Source organism: Aulonocara stuartgranti (assembly GCF_965226115.1).
Source record: "Aulonocara stuartgranti genome assembly, chromosome: 14".
Lineage (NCBI taxonomy): Eukaryota > Metazoa > Chordata > Actinopteri > Cichliformes > Cichlidae > Aulonocara > Aulonocara stuartgranti.
Window position 1 is genome coordinate 22,686,705 of NC_138950.1, and position 15,360 is coordinate 22,702,064.

At 41.6% G+C, this 15,360-nt stretch overlaps 1 protein-coding gene across 2 annotated transcripts in view; it reads right to left on the minus strand.

Annotated features, from left to right (window-relative positions):
* Window positions 1-11,001, minus strand: part of grm5b (glutamate receptor, metabotropic 5b) — a 92,546-nt gene extending 81,545 nt beyond the window's left edge. The window contains exons 1-4 of one of the 2 annotated variants that reach the window (XM_082501980.1): window positions 10,924-11,001; window positions 1,698-2,091; window positions 727-1,155; window positions 412-526 (exon numbers count right to left, since the gene is read on the minus strand). In XM_082501980.1, coding sequence (XP_082358106.1) covers window positions 412-526; window positions 727-1,155; window positions 1,698-1,853 — 700 coding nt within the window. In that variant the 5' untranslated portion in view covers window positions 1,854-2,091; window positions 10,924-11,001. Of the gene's footprint in view, window positions 1-411; window positions 527-726; window positions 1,156-1,697; window positions 2,092-7,809; window positions 8,030-10,923 lie in introns of those variants that run through there. The other variant, XM_082501981.1, reaches the window with a different exon arrangement.
* Between the last annotated feature and the right edge of the window lie 4,359 nt (window positions 11,002-15,360).

A 15,360-nucleotide genomic window follows, 5' to 3' on the forward strand; every position in this document is an offset into this window, starting at 1 on the left:
TTTTAACGCATTTCCTTTCATAAGCCGAAACCTCATCTCTGTAATAACCACTTCTCCTTCGCTCTCTGCTGCAGCGTTGCTACGCCGTGGCTGATCTCGTCAGTTGTATTTGCAACTCCCCTCTTCCTTCACATCCTTGTGCTCATAAGACTCCTTGCCTTGTTTCAAAGACAATTTTACCTCTTTTTCTTTTTAGCTGGAATTTATGAGAAAGTTCTGGTTTTTTGTTATTTTTTTATTGAGGCATCACAGATTTCAGATGTCTTTCAGCTTGGACATGGCTGCGTTCGAAGGTATTTCAGGCAAATAAATATAAAGAGGAGCCAAGAACACAGTATAATGAGGCAAACACAGAGAAAAAGAGAGAAAAGGACAAAAGAAAAACATAAGAGTCTGCGTGGGTGACCGTACCTTCTGTGTGTATTGCAGACACGTAGCTCCAGTTGTATCTCTTGACAATGTCCACCATAGCTCTTGCCTGCTGGGCATCTGAAGGCACCACCCGCATAAAGTATTTGTAAAGGCTCTGGAACAACAGAAACAAAAGGAGCGTCAAATTGTGTTTTGCAGGAGCATGCAGGGCATTCAACTCGGTGAGTAATGAATAACTTCGCATAATTAAAAGTGGCAGTAATAGATTTTCTCTGTAATTGATTCTTATATAATATTTATTTGTATGCAACTGTAGAGCTTCAGTAGCATTCGTCTACAAGGAACAGAGCTCACCTTATCGCTGAGGTCCATACTGGTGGCAGAGTAGGCAATCTGTGGTATGTTGAATAGCTGTAGCAGGTTCTGGACCTGGATGGCCACTGAGCTTGAGCCAGGTCCAATTAAACCCACAATAGGTTTCTTCCCCCGCATTGGAGTGGCAGAGGGGTCTGAGCACTTTAGCGTCCCTCCTCCGCCTCCCCAAGAAGTTCCGCCGCCCCACTCCTCGGCCTCATCAGAGGAGACCAGCGAGTCGCGTATGAACTCGATGCTCTGCTCCAGAGCCACAGCCGAGTGCCAGCAGGAGTCCCTGATCTCACAGCCCAGGCTGATGTTGGGAAGGATGTGCGGGTCAGCATTAATGCGGTCCAGTGTATGCATCATGGCCTCCACCCTTTGGATGCCATACTGCTCTCGCACCGCACCACATTTGCGTTCATGCACCTGATTAGACAACACAAAGGAGATAGGAATCAAGCCAAAGTGAAGTGACATTTAGATTATTATAAATGGTTATTTTTACCCATATGAATGCAAGAGACCGTGCTTTTTAATACACAGGTGCTTCACTGTTGGAATAATATTGGTTTTGTATTCACATAGCTGCCTTGTTCTGATTTTTCCTGTTTGCAATTATCCTTAATGAGATGGAAAAAGCTTAAATGTCAGTGGGTGACTTCTGGTTCCCGGGGCAGCTAATGGAACTTAAATGTCGACGGACTCACAGAGAGCTACCCATTCTACAAATTGAAAGCATTCTTTGGGTCTCAGAACCAGAGCAACATTATAACCTTTGGTACAGGAGATTGGACAAAATGTATAAATTTTCTGTCGCTGTGTTAAAAGTATTCATTTCTATATCATTTCATGGTGTTTGTCTGAAATCCAGCAATAATTACACAAGGTCAGTTGAAGTAAAATGTAATCAATTTAGCTACACATGATTCATTTATACCAGTATTAACCACACAACCACTTCAGTTTACCTTATCAGCAGGAGGCTGGTGATGTACAGAGAACAATGCTCCGATGATTATGTCACCAGGCATGTGTGCTACAACTCGCCGTTCATTGGACTGAGCAGAGTCGGCTTGATTGGGACCCAGCCAAATGGACAGAACTAGCAGCAGCCAAAACATCATCTTGGTCCTTTTGGGTTACTAAGAAGAAGCAGACCTCAACTTTGTATTGTGGATCCGTCACAGGGAACTACTTTTCCGAGAAACTGTTTTCCTGGCCATGGCATGAGCTTATGGCACAGAGGAGTTTTCGAAAACTGAAGATCTCAGAACGATCCTTTCTTTTGACTCGTTTTTGCTCCGTCTGGATTTCAAGGTGGGACCATCACTGCAATGGCTGGTATAGGTGCAGCGGTGCAACCTGGGAAATGTAAAAGAAAATTCGGGTTAAATCCCACTGACTGTAATAACTCCTGGATCGTCAAATTAAAAGGCAGAGGAATCGGTGATAGACAGACATGTTTATGTAAAGCTATGGTCATAACATTTAGCTAGAAATTTAGCATCACGTATAATAACCTGGGTCTTTAATATGTATTCATAAAACTTGTGGTTAAATAAAAGTACAACAGCGGTGACAAAAATGGTCCAACCTGGTACAAATGGATAGTTTTGCAAAGTGAGAAAACTGCACAGAAGAAGGACAGAAATAGCAGCTTTTCACTGTACCAGGAAGCACTGTGTTAAAGTGAAGAATGCTTCACATCATGAGAGTGGTTGCCCGAACTGTTTATTTCACCCTAGAGATCTGAATCATTGTCGGTTTTACAGCCTTCTTACTGGCAAACACATTACACATACATTACTCCACACTTGCCATACTTCACTAAATAACAATGGTTAGGCCAAGGAGCTCTGCCGACACATTTCTTTGCTTTACGACAGCACCATTTCTTTGTAACATATACGATTGGATTTATTAAAAGGAATAAGCCATCCAAAGCTACCTACAGCCATATCAAAAAGTAATTCCCCTCTAAACCTAAAAACTAAGGCAGGCATGAACAGCGTGTTTAAGGTTATGCCAAACCATCTCAAGCTGATCTAAGTCTGGACTCAAAAATCTTTGTTATGTCTGGGGGGGGGGGCGTTACCCAATGAACGGTGGACTTGGTCGTATATTTTAGATCCATGTTCTGCTACATAACCCAGACATTCTTCTTCAGGGTTTTCTGGTAGAGAGCATAATTATGGCTTGTTGTCTGGATCTTGAAGCAGCAAAGCAGGCCCAGACCATCACACTACCCCCACCGTCTTTGACAGCTGGTATGGTATTCTTTTATTAAATGATTTTAGTTTTATCCAGATGTAACAGGACTTAAACCTTCAGAAAAGTTCCGTTTTTGTCTCGTCTGTCCACAGAATATTTTCACAAAGGTGTTGGAGATCTTCAAGATGTTATTTGATAAATGTGAGTCGAGCCTTTGTGCTCTTCTTGGTCAGCAATGGTTTTCTCCTTGGAACTCTTCCATGGATGCCATTTTATCCAATGTCTTTCTTGTTATTAAACCATAAGTCTGACCTTAACCTAAGCAAGTGAGGCCTGTAGTTCTTTAGATGTTGTTCTGGGTTCTTTTGTGACCTCCTGCATGAGTTATGGGAGTAATGTTGGTCATCCAGGCACTCCTGGGAAGGCTCGCCACTATTCCAAGTTTCTTCCAATTTTGGATAACAGCTCCCACTATGGTTATTTTAAGTTAGTATTCAGCCTTAGAAATGGCTTTGTAACCCTTTCCAGACCAACAGATGCCTGGAAAAGCCTTGGTGTGGCTTGTGAATTTAAACTTTTCAAGGTATGTAATTACGATTTAACATAGGGAGACAATTACTTTATTTTTTACACAGAGCCAGGTGAATCATGATTTACTGTATTTTGTATTTACTCTGGTTATCTTTGTCTAATAAAAAATTAGGTTGATGATCTGAAATATATAAGTGAGATAAGCAAAAACGTGAGAAATCAGGAAGGGGTCAAATTTTCACAGCACTGAACATGCAAGTACTGGCTCGGCGCCCTAGAACTCAGATTGAATAGTGCATTTTTTGAATCATATTAAGTGATGCTGCTGCTTTTTTTCAGCTACTGTTTGGAAAGTCCAGAAAACAGGACATTAGCACCTAAGGTTGTATTTTCTACCTCACTTTTTGTCAGTCTAATCATTTAGTCGCTAATATAAATGCAAATTGTGCAAATAAAATCAAAATATTGATCATTGCATTTGCCAGCAGCTGTGTCACACCTCACAGCTGCTGTGAGGTGTTTTACACAGTGCACAACAACCACAATGCCAACAAGTGTACATAAACCCATTAGAGGTCCCTTTTTTCTCTTTAATTCCTTTTTATGTTTTTGGTCCTTGAAGATTAGCAGCACTGTTTGAAACCAATGATGAGTACCAAGTAAAACCATTAACATGGCATACCACAAGTCAATTCTCAAGTGTCTGCCCCCCGACTCTCTCCAAATCAAATTTGAGGGCATGTTATAGCTAATTCTCTTGCTGCTTTAATGGTATTACTCTAATTGTGAATTTTGGGTGTTCTCTCTAAACTAAGCCCCCGTTGTGTTTTTATCATTACAATTTAAATTGTTTTCGAACTGTACCAAGACTGCTATACATCCTTCTGGCAAAAAAGCAGTGCTTTCAGGGGTATTTTGTATTCCTTTTGTTCTGGCAAAGAACGCTGAGTACTCCATGTGTCTTGTTATTATAAATTATAGAAAGGATTCCTTTAATGAAGTGCAGAGTTTAGGCAACAGTAAAGAATTCCTATTTGCAAGACGTGGGCAAGTCAGCTACTAAGTGGATGATTCAAAACAGCATATGGGACATATCTAGCTAAGCGATGTACACCAAGCGCCCTGTGTTTAACAGTCAGCCAAGTGCGGGGGCATCAGTTTCATCCTTTGGGTAAACTTTCAAGTAGCCATCCCTCTGCATTAATGGGTAAGACTTGTAATTTGCCTAACCCCGAAGCTGCACAAATACTTTCCTTCACTGCAACTGAGAAATTTAATTGACCGTAAACAGCAGGGGAGCTGGGACAGTTCAGCAGAGGATGGCATCCACTGCTTATGCAAAACAGGATCAAGGTCGTGGCAGGGATGTCGGGCGGTTAGCAGACTGCTGTTTGGGGGAAGAGAGAGAAAACGAGCGAACAAAAAAGGCAGATGGAGGAACACTGCAAGGAGAGGAAATGAGGAGGAAGAAACACAGTGTATGCTGAAGAAGGTAGAGGAAGACAGAGACAGAGTAGGGGATAGAAGAAGAAGGCATGAACGATTAAAAAAAGAGGCACCAGGGGACAGAGTCTCTCTGTACGTAATTAACGTGACAGTGTCAGGATGGCAACAGGGCTAACTGCTGCTCCAGTAATGAACAAATCAAACAAAACTCTGCTCTGTCTCACATGCGCTCCCTCTCCATCAGTGACGCAACTCTGTCTCTTTCTTGGCCTCCTCTTTTGTCTTTCTACTGACACGTTAATACAAAGATGAAGATGAAGAATCCTCATAGAAGAATCTCTCCCTAGAATTTCACTGCACAGCAGACACACATTACCCCCACACCAAAACCGCTTCACCACGTTCATTTCATCATTTCTCTCCCTCCCTTGAACGATCCACTGCTTCTGCATTGCACACTCAGTCAGACAGATACACTGTGTCTGTCTGTCCCTCCCCCCGTATCATTCTCTTGTTGGCCGAACTGAAAAGAAAGTCAAATCCTTATTCCCTAAACAAACATCTTGCTCACGCCATTAGGCATTTATATCTCTAGCTCTATCCAAACTATACACACGGGCATTATAAAACCATCCAAATCAACTTTTACACAGACAGAAACACACAACACAGGCAGTAACAAACACTCTCCCTCCCCCTCCCCGCCTAGCATACTGCTTTATGTGTTGAGAAAGCATTTAATTTACTGCGTATTAAACAGGGGCGTTAAGAATTACACTAAATTTAGACGCATGGCTTGTAGACAAATGCATTTATCCTCTTTATCTTGTCCTGTATGACGCACAGACGTTTGTGTTTGCATTTAATGATGGGGTGAGGGGGTGATGTCTGGAGTTTTCAGAACAGATTATAGTTGTGCTTTCCATCATCTGAGCAGTTTGCGTTTGACTGTAAAAGCTCTCCGCTGACTGCACATTCTGACAGGTTAAATGAGGGGAGAAGAAGAAAGCATCCTAAGACAGATGTACATCAGTAAGCTCACCGCCGTTATTAACAACACACGATCCCACAGAGAGACACATATCATGTCAAATGAAGTGTGCCAAATACAAATGGATGTGCGTTTACCCACATACCCTATTTCTCCAGCGCGCTCATTTAACGGCACACAAGTTTTGACATGTGTCATGTGACATGTGTCAAGATAAATGGATATCTACACAAAAGATGTTTTGTTGCCTTTTCTCTGAGTACATTGGTGGTCAAAGAAAACTAATATTTGACAGGTTCTCTCAAAAAATCCCCCTGTAAAACATTTTGAGGGGAATATTTTTGGGGTGTTTGCAGCCTTTATAAAAAGGTTTGAGTAAACATGACATTTAAGTCTGAAATGTTATCAGAAGTCTTTGATTTGAATCATTTTGTATGAAAAACAAAATGTTCACCAGACGTAATCCTGATATTAATAAAGAATTACTTCAATGCTCGCAAGGTGTTTTTAGACGACCGAGAGAAACAGGAGCTGCAATACTATACTGCAACATACCACATAAAATAATAACATGAAACATAAACTGTCAACAGGAACGGACGGGCAAAATGATCTGGTATAATGGTGTTTTTTTCAAATTACTTGCTGGTATCTGAAATGGGTCATATTGCTTTTCTGTGTTGTGTGCACATTCACTTATGCAGGGAAGGCTTTTGCTGATTGGGCTTGGAACAATGGTTCTCTCCATGCAGCCTCCTATTCCCAGCTAAAGAGATGCTCATTATTGTTGCTGTTGCTTTTTTTTAGTTTTTTCTGCACAAACCCTTTGACACAATGTGCATCTGCAGGTTTTAAGAAGACTAAAGATTTATTTTTGTAATTGCTGCCTTGTCTCTAGAATCATCTCAGTGCCACAGATGAGTGATGAAGAAAAGCGCCAAGGCTTGGAGACACAAACACACCCACTAAGTAAAAGAACCACTAAACAGCATTAAACCTCTATAACTCCAGTGCACCACAGTGACATAGCTTATATGGGCATTTTATAGCTAATAGGTATAGTGCAGGCCTGCCTTTGAGGACGAATGACCAAAAAGCTCCCGGTATGAATGGGATACAAATATCACACATGCATCGTCACGCCAACAAGGCTTAGTCAGTAAAGACTTAAACCGCTGCAGCCACATGGGACAAGGCGCCTGCACAACTCCCCCAAAACAAGATGTGACCTTACAGCACTTATCTGGGACTCGCAGTCTCCATTAGTAGTAAGACTATCGGCAGTTTTCAGCCAGGTGCATTTATTTATTTATTTATGTCCTTTTTAATCCTTTGTGGTTTCGTTGGTCTTCCTGTACCATCAATTTAAAGTAATTTATTGAATGATGTGACGCTTTGCAAGTGCTTAATCGCTGACAGGCACGTACAGCGTCTGCTCAAACTGAGTCTCTCCAAGGAGAAATCAAATCCACAGACAACAACATCGACTGGCGCAGCGCTGCATCCGTTAACCGCAAGAAGAGGGGGGAAAGAGGGGGGGGGGGGGGGGGGGGGGGAGAGTCCATCATCTGCACAGATCCGAAAACGAGATCGAAAGGTGCGAAACATGAAAGAGACACGGTCTGAAATGAGCACAGCTACAACACGCGCCGGTGAAAACCGCCTCTCTGGCCGTCCTCTGTCTCAGTGGCATGCTTGTTTCTCCCATACATCAGCGCAATTGGCTGCTTTCTTTAACTAGGTTACAGCGAACCCGTGTAATTCAAGGATAAGAAAGCCACGTGTAATTGCAAGTCCATTCAGGAATACTGCAAGAACAGTGGGTTATAACAAAGTGCGACAATATGAGTCTGAGCAGAATACAGGCTATGTGCATGCAAAAATTGGATCTCAAGCCTTACCTATAGGAGCCCCTCCAACAGCACTGGCACGGTCCCGTTTGATAACCGGTGTGCAAGTTCCTACCGTGGAGCAAAGACGCGGCTAATAATGTGGAGTCCAATGTCAAGCTGCCTCTGGTCGCTGTGCAGCTTCCGAGCTTCCTCCGTTTTCCAGTCACGCACACCTGAGCCTCTCTCCAAACACCTCTTCTTCATCCCGCCCCCTTTTCCTCCCTCTTCTCAGCCTCTCTCCCCCGTATCTCATCCTCCGCAGACCCCACTTTCTTTGCCCCCTCCTGCTCTCCATCTTTGCAAATGTAGCCACCATTTTTCTGCAGTTTTCCCTATATCCAATTGCACTTAAACACCCACTTCCCCATTTCCCTCCACTTTTCTTCCCCCCCCCCCCCCCAATCTCTTTGCTGTTTATGATTGAGACAGCGTGCCCATGGGTCATTCACTTTCTTTTTCTCATGTTTTTTTCTTCACTTCATCCATCTTACCACATCATCCTGCCCTCTCCTCCCATTGACCTGATGTGGAGAAAATGAAGACAAATCGCAAAAGTCTTGCTGTGAATAATAGACATACTGTACAGCTGTACTGTAGACGGTAGAGTAATCCTTCGAGTGTCGGGGTTTATCTGCAGAGCTTTATAGTTTTATTTCATTCTCATGTAAGACAATACCCTACAACTGTTAGGCTGTGTGTGTGTGTGTGTGTGTGTGTGTGTGTGTGTGTGTGTGTGTGTGTGTGTGTGTGGTGGGGGTGGGGGGGTGTCCTCCAAATAAGAGGTTTGTGCATATGTGCACAGAACATTTTCACAACCTGAAATGTTATGTTATGGTTGTAAGACTGCCGCTAAGACTGTCTCTGATCACTATTTTCTTGTTTTTGCTTTAACATAGTGGATCTGGCATGTGCCCAGCTTTGATGCAGAGTGGTCCTGGTCCATGCTATTCCAGCTGGAATGGGAACAAATCAAGCCCTGGATGATTGAAAATATGAACGGTTTGTACTGTACCTGACGGGCGTAGCACACTTTGGTAACGTGGGAAATTTCCTAGATTAACAAGCAAAGCTCTGTTAAAACACAAGCAATGCCCCTGTGTAACCATAGCAAGGCATGAATGCTATATTCCACCAAAAACAAGCCTCCTCTGAGCTGGAATGAAACAGAATTGGTTATGTTGCAGCAGTCTCCCCAAGCAGGATAATATGCTTGGAGAAACTGCAAAAACCGCTAGGGAAAAATCAGGAACAGGACAATGAAAACTCCCCAGATCCGTCCATGATCTTTGGGATACACTGGAACAAGCCCAAATCATGGACGCCCAAAAGATCTGAACTAATTTTGCTAATGACAGTTTTGTTCAGGTATGTTTCATTTTAACATCCATCCATTGGGCATTCTCCTGCTCCATACATTGTGTTGTTTTGATTCATTTTTAAAGCATTCAGTAAACTCTATTGGACACTCCCAAAGACATTCTTTCTGTGTTCTCTTATCTATTGGTTTAGAAGCGCTAAGTAATATTATGAATAATAAGCAAAATTACCCAACAAAGTATTGTTTGAGCACCTTTGAGGTCCTCAGAGTTCAGTTTTAAAGTTTAAATGTCCAAAGACAGACACTGATTATTTCTGTCGTGAGCATTCAACATTCTTCTCACTATTCCAGAATTAAACCAGAATAAATCAATCAAATGTTTCTTGTTACTACAGCAGCGTTCAGTGAGCTCAGTATGAAAGTATAAAACAGTGCATTAAAAAATTTGTTTTATTTCTTCTGTGGCAACTGATTGATTCCAGCTTCTTCCTTCCCTAACACACACACAAGCCACCAACAACCTTTACAGGTGACAGTGGATGTTCAGTCCAGCCTCACCTTTAAAATAAGCAGTTACAAAATGCCTAAAGTTACTGAGATACTGTAACACTCTAGAGAGGAAAACTCAAAAAACTCAGGTTTGAGTGTAATTCAGCAGATCAAAGAAGAGTCGACCCCCCCCCCCCCCCCCCCCCCCCTTCACACACACACACTTTTTTTTAAAAACTTAAACTACACTGTCCAACTTTGCTCTCACCAAAGCGCGCATCCCACAATGGAGAGGACGTGACCGAGTGAAATCCACGAGTACAACACTGATCAGTGCGATGATGGAGCTTACTGATTTTGTGAGCCCACTGTCTAACTTCCTATGTCGCATGTAGCCTACGTGTTTTCTCCGTGTGTCGCTATTTTCGTTCTTAATTCCTTCACTCCCACGCATCTCTAATTGCCCAGCTACAACCAAAAAGTGGATCCGGATACTGTAGAGTAAAAGTAGGCAACACAAAATCCCCGGTTGGGTTGCTTTGCCCCGTGAGCTGCACTGCCTCATAATGTAGGAAGAAGATGATGGGCTAGACTATGAGAGTCTGTCTCCTCTCTGATCAAACAGACTTCAGAGGTGACACTGTGGGCTGAGACGACGGCACTATGGATGAGATCGATAGCATTTGAAGTTTCATAGCGGTCAGATGAGTAAAGAGCCATTAACCTACTGCTTTGGCTGGCGTCCACCTAAAAGACCCACGGAGATCAAATTATTAAAGATTTAAAAATTAGAAATAAATCAATGCAAATGTAATAGAAACATCGCGCTTTCCTGCAAATGTCTCTGGGCACAGGCTTTAACACAGATACTGCCATTAACTAATTTTAGCTTTAGCTTAGAAAGAAAACCTAGTTTTGCATTTGTAATGGCATCTTTGAATTTAAATTAAGTTTGCGAGTCCTTTTAAATATCTCGATTCAATAAATTATAGAAAATAAAACCCAATTTTATGATTTCATCAACATGTGCTTTATAGGTAATACAATAACAATAAAAAAAATTCATCTGATATGTGGCTCTTTCTTTCTCACATAAAAGACAGGTTTGCTGTTCTTTCCGTGTTGGCTTTCCTCTCATAAATGGGCCTATTAGTGTGAAAGCCGGTCGTTTGAGGAAGCGTCTCCTCGCACTTTGAGACCAAAAGTCGTGTGGTTTAGGGAGGAAAAACGAGAATTCATCAGGTAATCCACGCCGTCCTCGTGCCACTATGTCTGACTCTGTCCACGAAAGGAGAAGAAGAGAAGTTGTAGCCTACCTTTGCTTGCGGGACAGGTGTATGTTCCCAGAGAAACACAGCATCCCTCACGAGTCCGTCAGGGCACTGTGCTCGCGGTGGTTAATCTACTTTTTCACTATGGCAACAAATGAACCCCCTCTCCTCTCTCTCTCTCTCTCTAGCGCGCCACGCGCTCCAATGAGGAGGCTCCGTTGAGGTCATCCGCCCTCTCTTTCTCTGTCTGTCTGTCTCTCCCGCTTTCTCTATCGCACCTACCTCCAAGATACCATCTGGAGATAGATGTTGATAGAGAGAAGCAGGGATCGAGGGGAGAGGCAGGGAGATGGCAGTGTGGGATAGAAGTGGGTTTTAGAGCTTGGCTAGACAAGCATTGGATTAGTTTGCCAGCCAAATGCATTTGGGATTAGTAGACCATTAAAAGCACATACGCATACACGCAAGCATGCACACACACATGCAGGCTGGACAGGCTTTAGATGTTGCAGTGATAGCCTTACTGACTTTTATCTCTCACTTCCTCCTCACCCTTCTAAGCTTGCTTTGACATGAGCACATGGGCTGACAGGAAAACATAAGAGTTCACATGCACGCATGAACAGACTCTCACATTATCTATGTGTAGTCTTCCAAGGGTCAGAAAATGGGTAAAACTCCCCATAAGTGACAACTGCCTCAAGATTCGAATGCAAACTTCCATTGACACTAGTGAATATATTGTTTATTCAAAGCTTCTACAAGGCTGTGCAGCACTGTAGATATGTTTAAAAACTGCATGGTGTCTTTATCTACTACAATGTTTCTATTTTCAAGTTGGTAAAATGTGTGCTTAATCTAATGAATCAAGTGAAGTAGGCTACCTTTAAAAGTGGAGGTACCTGTGAGCAATGCAACAGATGCAGCATGGCTTACAAATGATAAGAAATTGCCTGAATATGTGAGAAACAAGTCTGTGAGACTTCACAGTTGCAGCAGTAGCAGGTACAGGAAGAGCAGCGCAGCAGATGTGGTGTTTGCCCTCTCTTATAAAAATGACACAAAACACAATTTTCTGTGCAAGCTTGTATTAAAAACAGATGAGTAAGTGCAGGCTTCTGAATGGGGAAAAGGACTCAGCATGAATTCAACCTTTATGGCTAATGTTCAAGAACAAACCACAAAGGTAGGAGTGTTCTGATGTGAGGCCATATTTGGCATAGACAGATGGCATTTATAAGTGCACAAGGACCAAAACCCCAAATGTGTAAATAATGTTTATAGATGCAGGTGCAGACCAGAATGATGATGGGCAGCTGAGGACCAGTGAACTGGGTGAGAGGTTGCAGTTTGGGGAAGGTTCTGCTGCACCTAGTTAAACGGTTTCTGGCAGAATATCTATGCATGTCCAAGAAAATCAAATCTGTCACTGAAAATAAAAATGGATGATGTCGCATTTCTTTCTTCTTTTTTTTAGTCTTGTATTGGGTTCTTAAATGTGGATGCCAGGCTGTAATTCAATTAGCCAAGCAGGTGTCTATTAGGTTTTGCTGTATACAATTACCACTTAGTAAACTTCTTTAATGATAACAATTTGCAATTGAGGTTCAACATTTGCTCCTTTTTTTATTTATACCAGATGTGTCATACATTTTCTAGTTACTAATGACTGCATTGATACCAGTCTGATAAACACCACTTGGTTACCAATCACTGAATACAGAATTAAGAAATTGACTAAGTGCAAAAGGACTATGGGAGACAGATTGCAATAACTGTATGCACAGCTCCAGTTGTGAAAACATTGGGATGCTGTGTAAAAATGTACATAAAAACAGAATAGAATGGTTTGCAAATATCATAAACCCTTATTTTATCAACAACAGGCAAATTTATAAACTGAGAAAATGTATAATTTAAGGAAAAATATGAGCTCAATTTGAAATTGATGGAAGCAAGATGTCTCAAAAAAGTTAGGATTGGGGCAACAAAAGAAACAGTTGGGGAAAGGTTTTGCAACTAGTTAGGTTAATTAGCAACAGGTCAGTAACATGACTGTGTATAGAGAGAGCATCTTAGAGAGTTTCTCAGAAGTAAATATGGACAACAGTTCACCAATCTCTAAAAAAAAAACCTCAAAAAATGATTGCAAATTGTGGAACCGTTTCAGAATGCAAATACTTTATTCGTCAAATCATCGACAATACGTAATATTTTAAATAATTTCAGAGAATTTGGAGAAATCTCTGTGCACAATGGGACAAAAACAAAAATATCCAATGCCTCAGGTAGCACTCAATTAAAGTCAAGCACACTCAAAAAAATGTCCCAGGTTACAAGATATTGGATTCAAAATTTCCAATTTTGATGTAAAATGTTAAATTTAATGAACTCTGGGCACACACATACCAGATGTGTCGATATTCTGATTTCATAAGGTTAATGTTAGGGTCACCTCAATAGGTTAACAGACCTGTTCAAGATAAATGAACATTGGATCTCACGCTTAATTGTATGGATGGCAGATCTTAGATGCCATTTCCATAGCAACCCTTCACTTTTATAGTAAAACAGAAAATCAACAAGCATCTAATTGATCAGTTCAGCTTGTCTCATTTGATGCCAACTAATCTTTCCTTCACACATGCACGCACACATGGAGAGAGATTAAAGTCGTTAATCACTCGCAGAGACACTTAAAACCTGTTGATGCAAGATTGGATCAATAAGTGAATTAATATTGATGAAGCTGAGACAAATCAATGACATGTGTTAGGATGAACTGTGTCAAATGATGGAGAACTGGACTGAATGATATGATGGAGAAAAATCATCCACTGAATCATCTGGAGCATTTTTCTGACCCTGATACTGTTCAACAGAGTTTGTGGTTGCACAGAGCGGACAGAAAATATAACTGGAGTGACAAATTAATCATCCCAAGAAAAATTCACCCTGCAAAACACACCTGCACTCTGTATGTGTGTTTGTGTAATCAGTGTGTAATACTGTGCATCAGACACATATAACATCTATAGGGTAAAAGTCTTTTTAACGACACTCCTCCGCAAATCACAAGCACAACAGACTCACAGTCACAGTCGGAAAATCAATTATTCAATGGCATTTCAAAATAACAGTGGATACCCGTGGTTGCCATAGACACATAGCTGATTTACAGGGTTGTCACTTCTCTGTGATATTCCCACTCTAAGTAGGACAAATAGGGGGGGAAAAAACCTACAAATCGCACAATGCCAAAAGAGAAATGAGGACGTCAGTTATGAAACATGTAATGTGGCTGCTGTTTCATTGAACAAGTGGAGAGTGGGTTTTAATATGACTTAAGTAGACTGCAGATTTGTCATCAAGCACATAAAGCACAAAAGACAGACCTGTCCACGTACTTTACACATCGTGGAGAAGTTCTGCAAAAAACTTGAAACAAGTGAAAAACCAGTAAGAAAGAAAAAGTCTCACATCTTTGGCAGATCTATTTAGAAAAAACTCACTGCAGTCACTGTGGGTTTGGCAATGCAATAAATCAAAATGGTGTGTATATTTTTTATAATATATCCAGGGAAATGTAAATTTAAATTTTAAAGGGTTTCAGGGAGGTTGCTCTCAATTCTGCAGGCAGGCTGTTCCAGATACTGGGTGCGTACATTCTGAAAAGCAGCCTCAGTGTCGATGTAAACTGTCAGCACAGGTTGACAAGCTGTCACAGTGTCTCTGACTACCAGGATGCTGTGATAACAGGGATGGCACAGAGATTGGGGAGACTGCAGCTCTGCGTTAGCTTTGCCCTGCAGAAATAAAATAAAACTTTGTAAAATCGCAAGGAAAGTATATCACATTTTAAAAAGGAAGACAAGTAAAAGGGGGGGGGGGGGGTTCTCCACAACTTGAGGTTTCATTTATAGAAACTGTTTCTGGATAAAGATTAGAAGCTTCAGCTCATAGTTTATGAAAATAATAGCTTTTGAGTATCTCTTCTGCACAAGCATACGCACACACACAGATGAGATGCGACAGGTGCAGTTAGGTCTGTTTTCAAGACTGAGCTGAAATTCTTCTTGTGATTTTCTTTTCTTCTTTTTACAGATTTTCAAGTGCACATTAGATGCATTAAAAGAAAAACAAAGACAACTTCCTCGTTGATCTGTGGAGGTCAGTTTTGTACAGGTTGGCTTTTAAAAGCCTGCGGGAGTTTTGTGAGATGTCAAACGTAAAACAACCGTAAGAATCCCCTCCAGCTAGACAAATCAGCCGTCATCTACCTCCTCTGTTATCTCATTACGCATGATGAGGAGGACTCTGACTGCGTGCAGTAATCGTGCTGTGACAGGCAACTTCCCTGGTGGTCTATCTTCAAATGGCTCATGCTGCCCTCTTGTGTCTGGATGAAACAGGAAAAAAAAGTTTTATGGGAATGTCTCAATCCGAAGCCATTACTCGACGTCACGTGGTTTCCGAGTTATT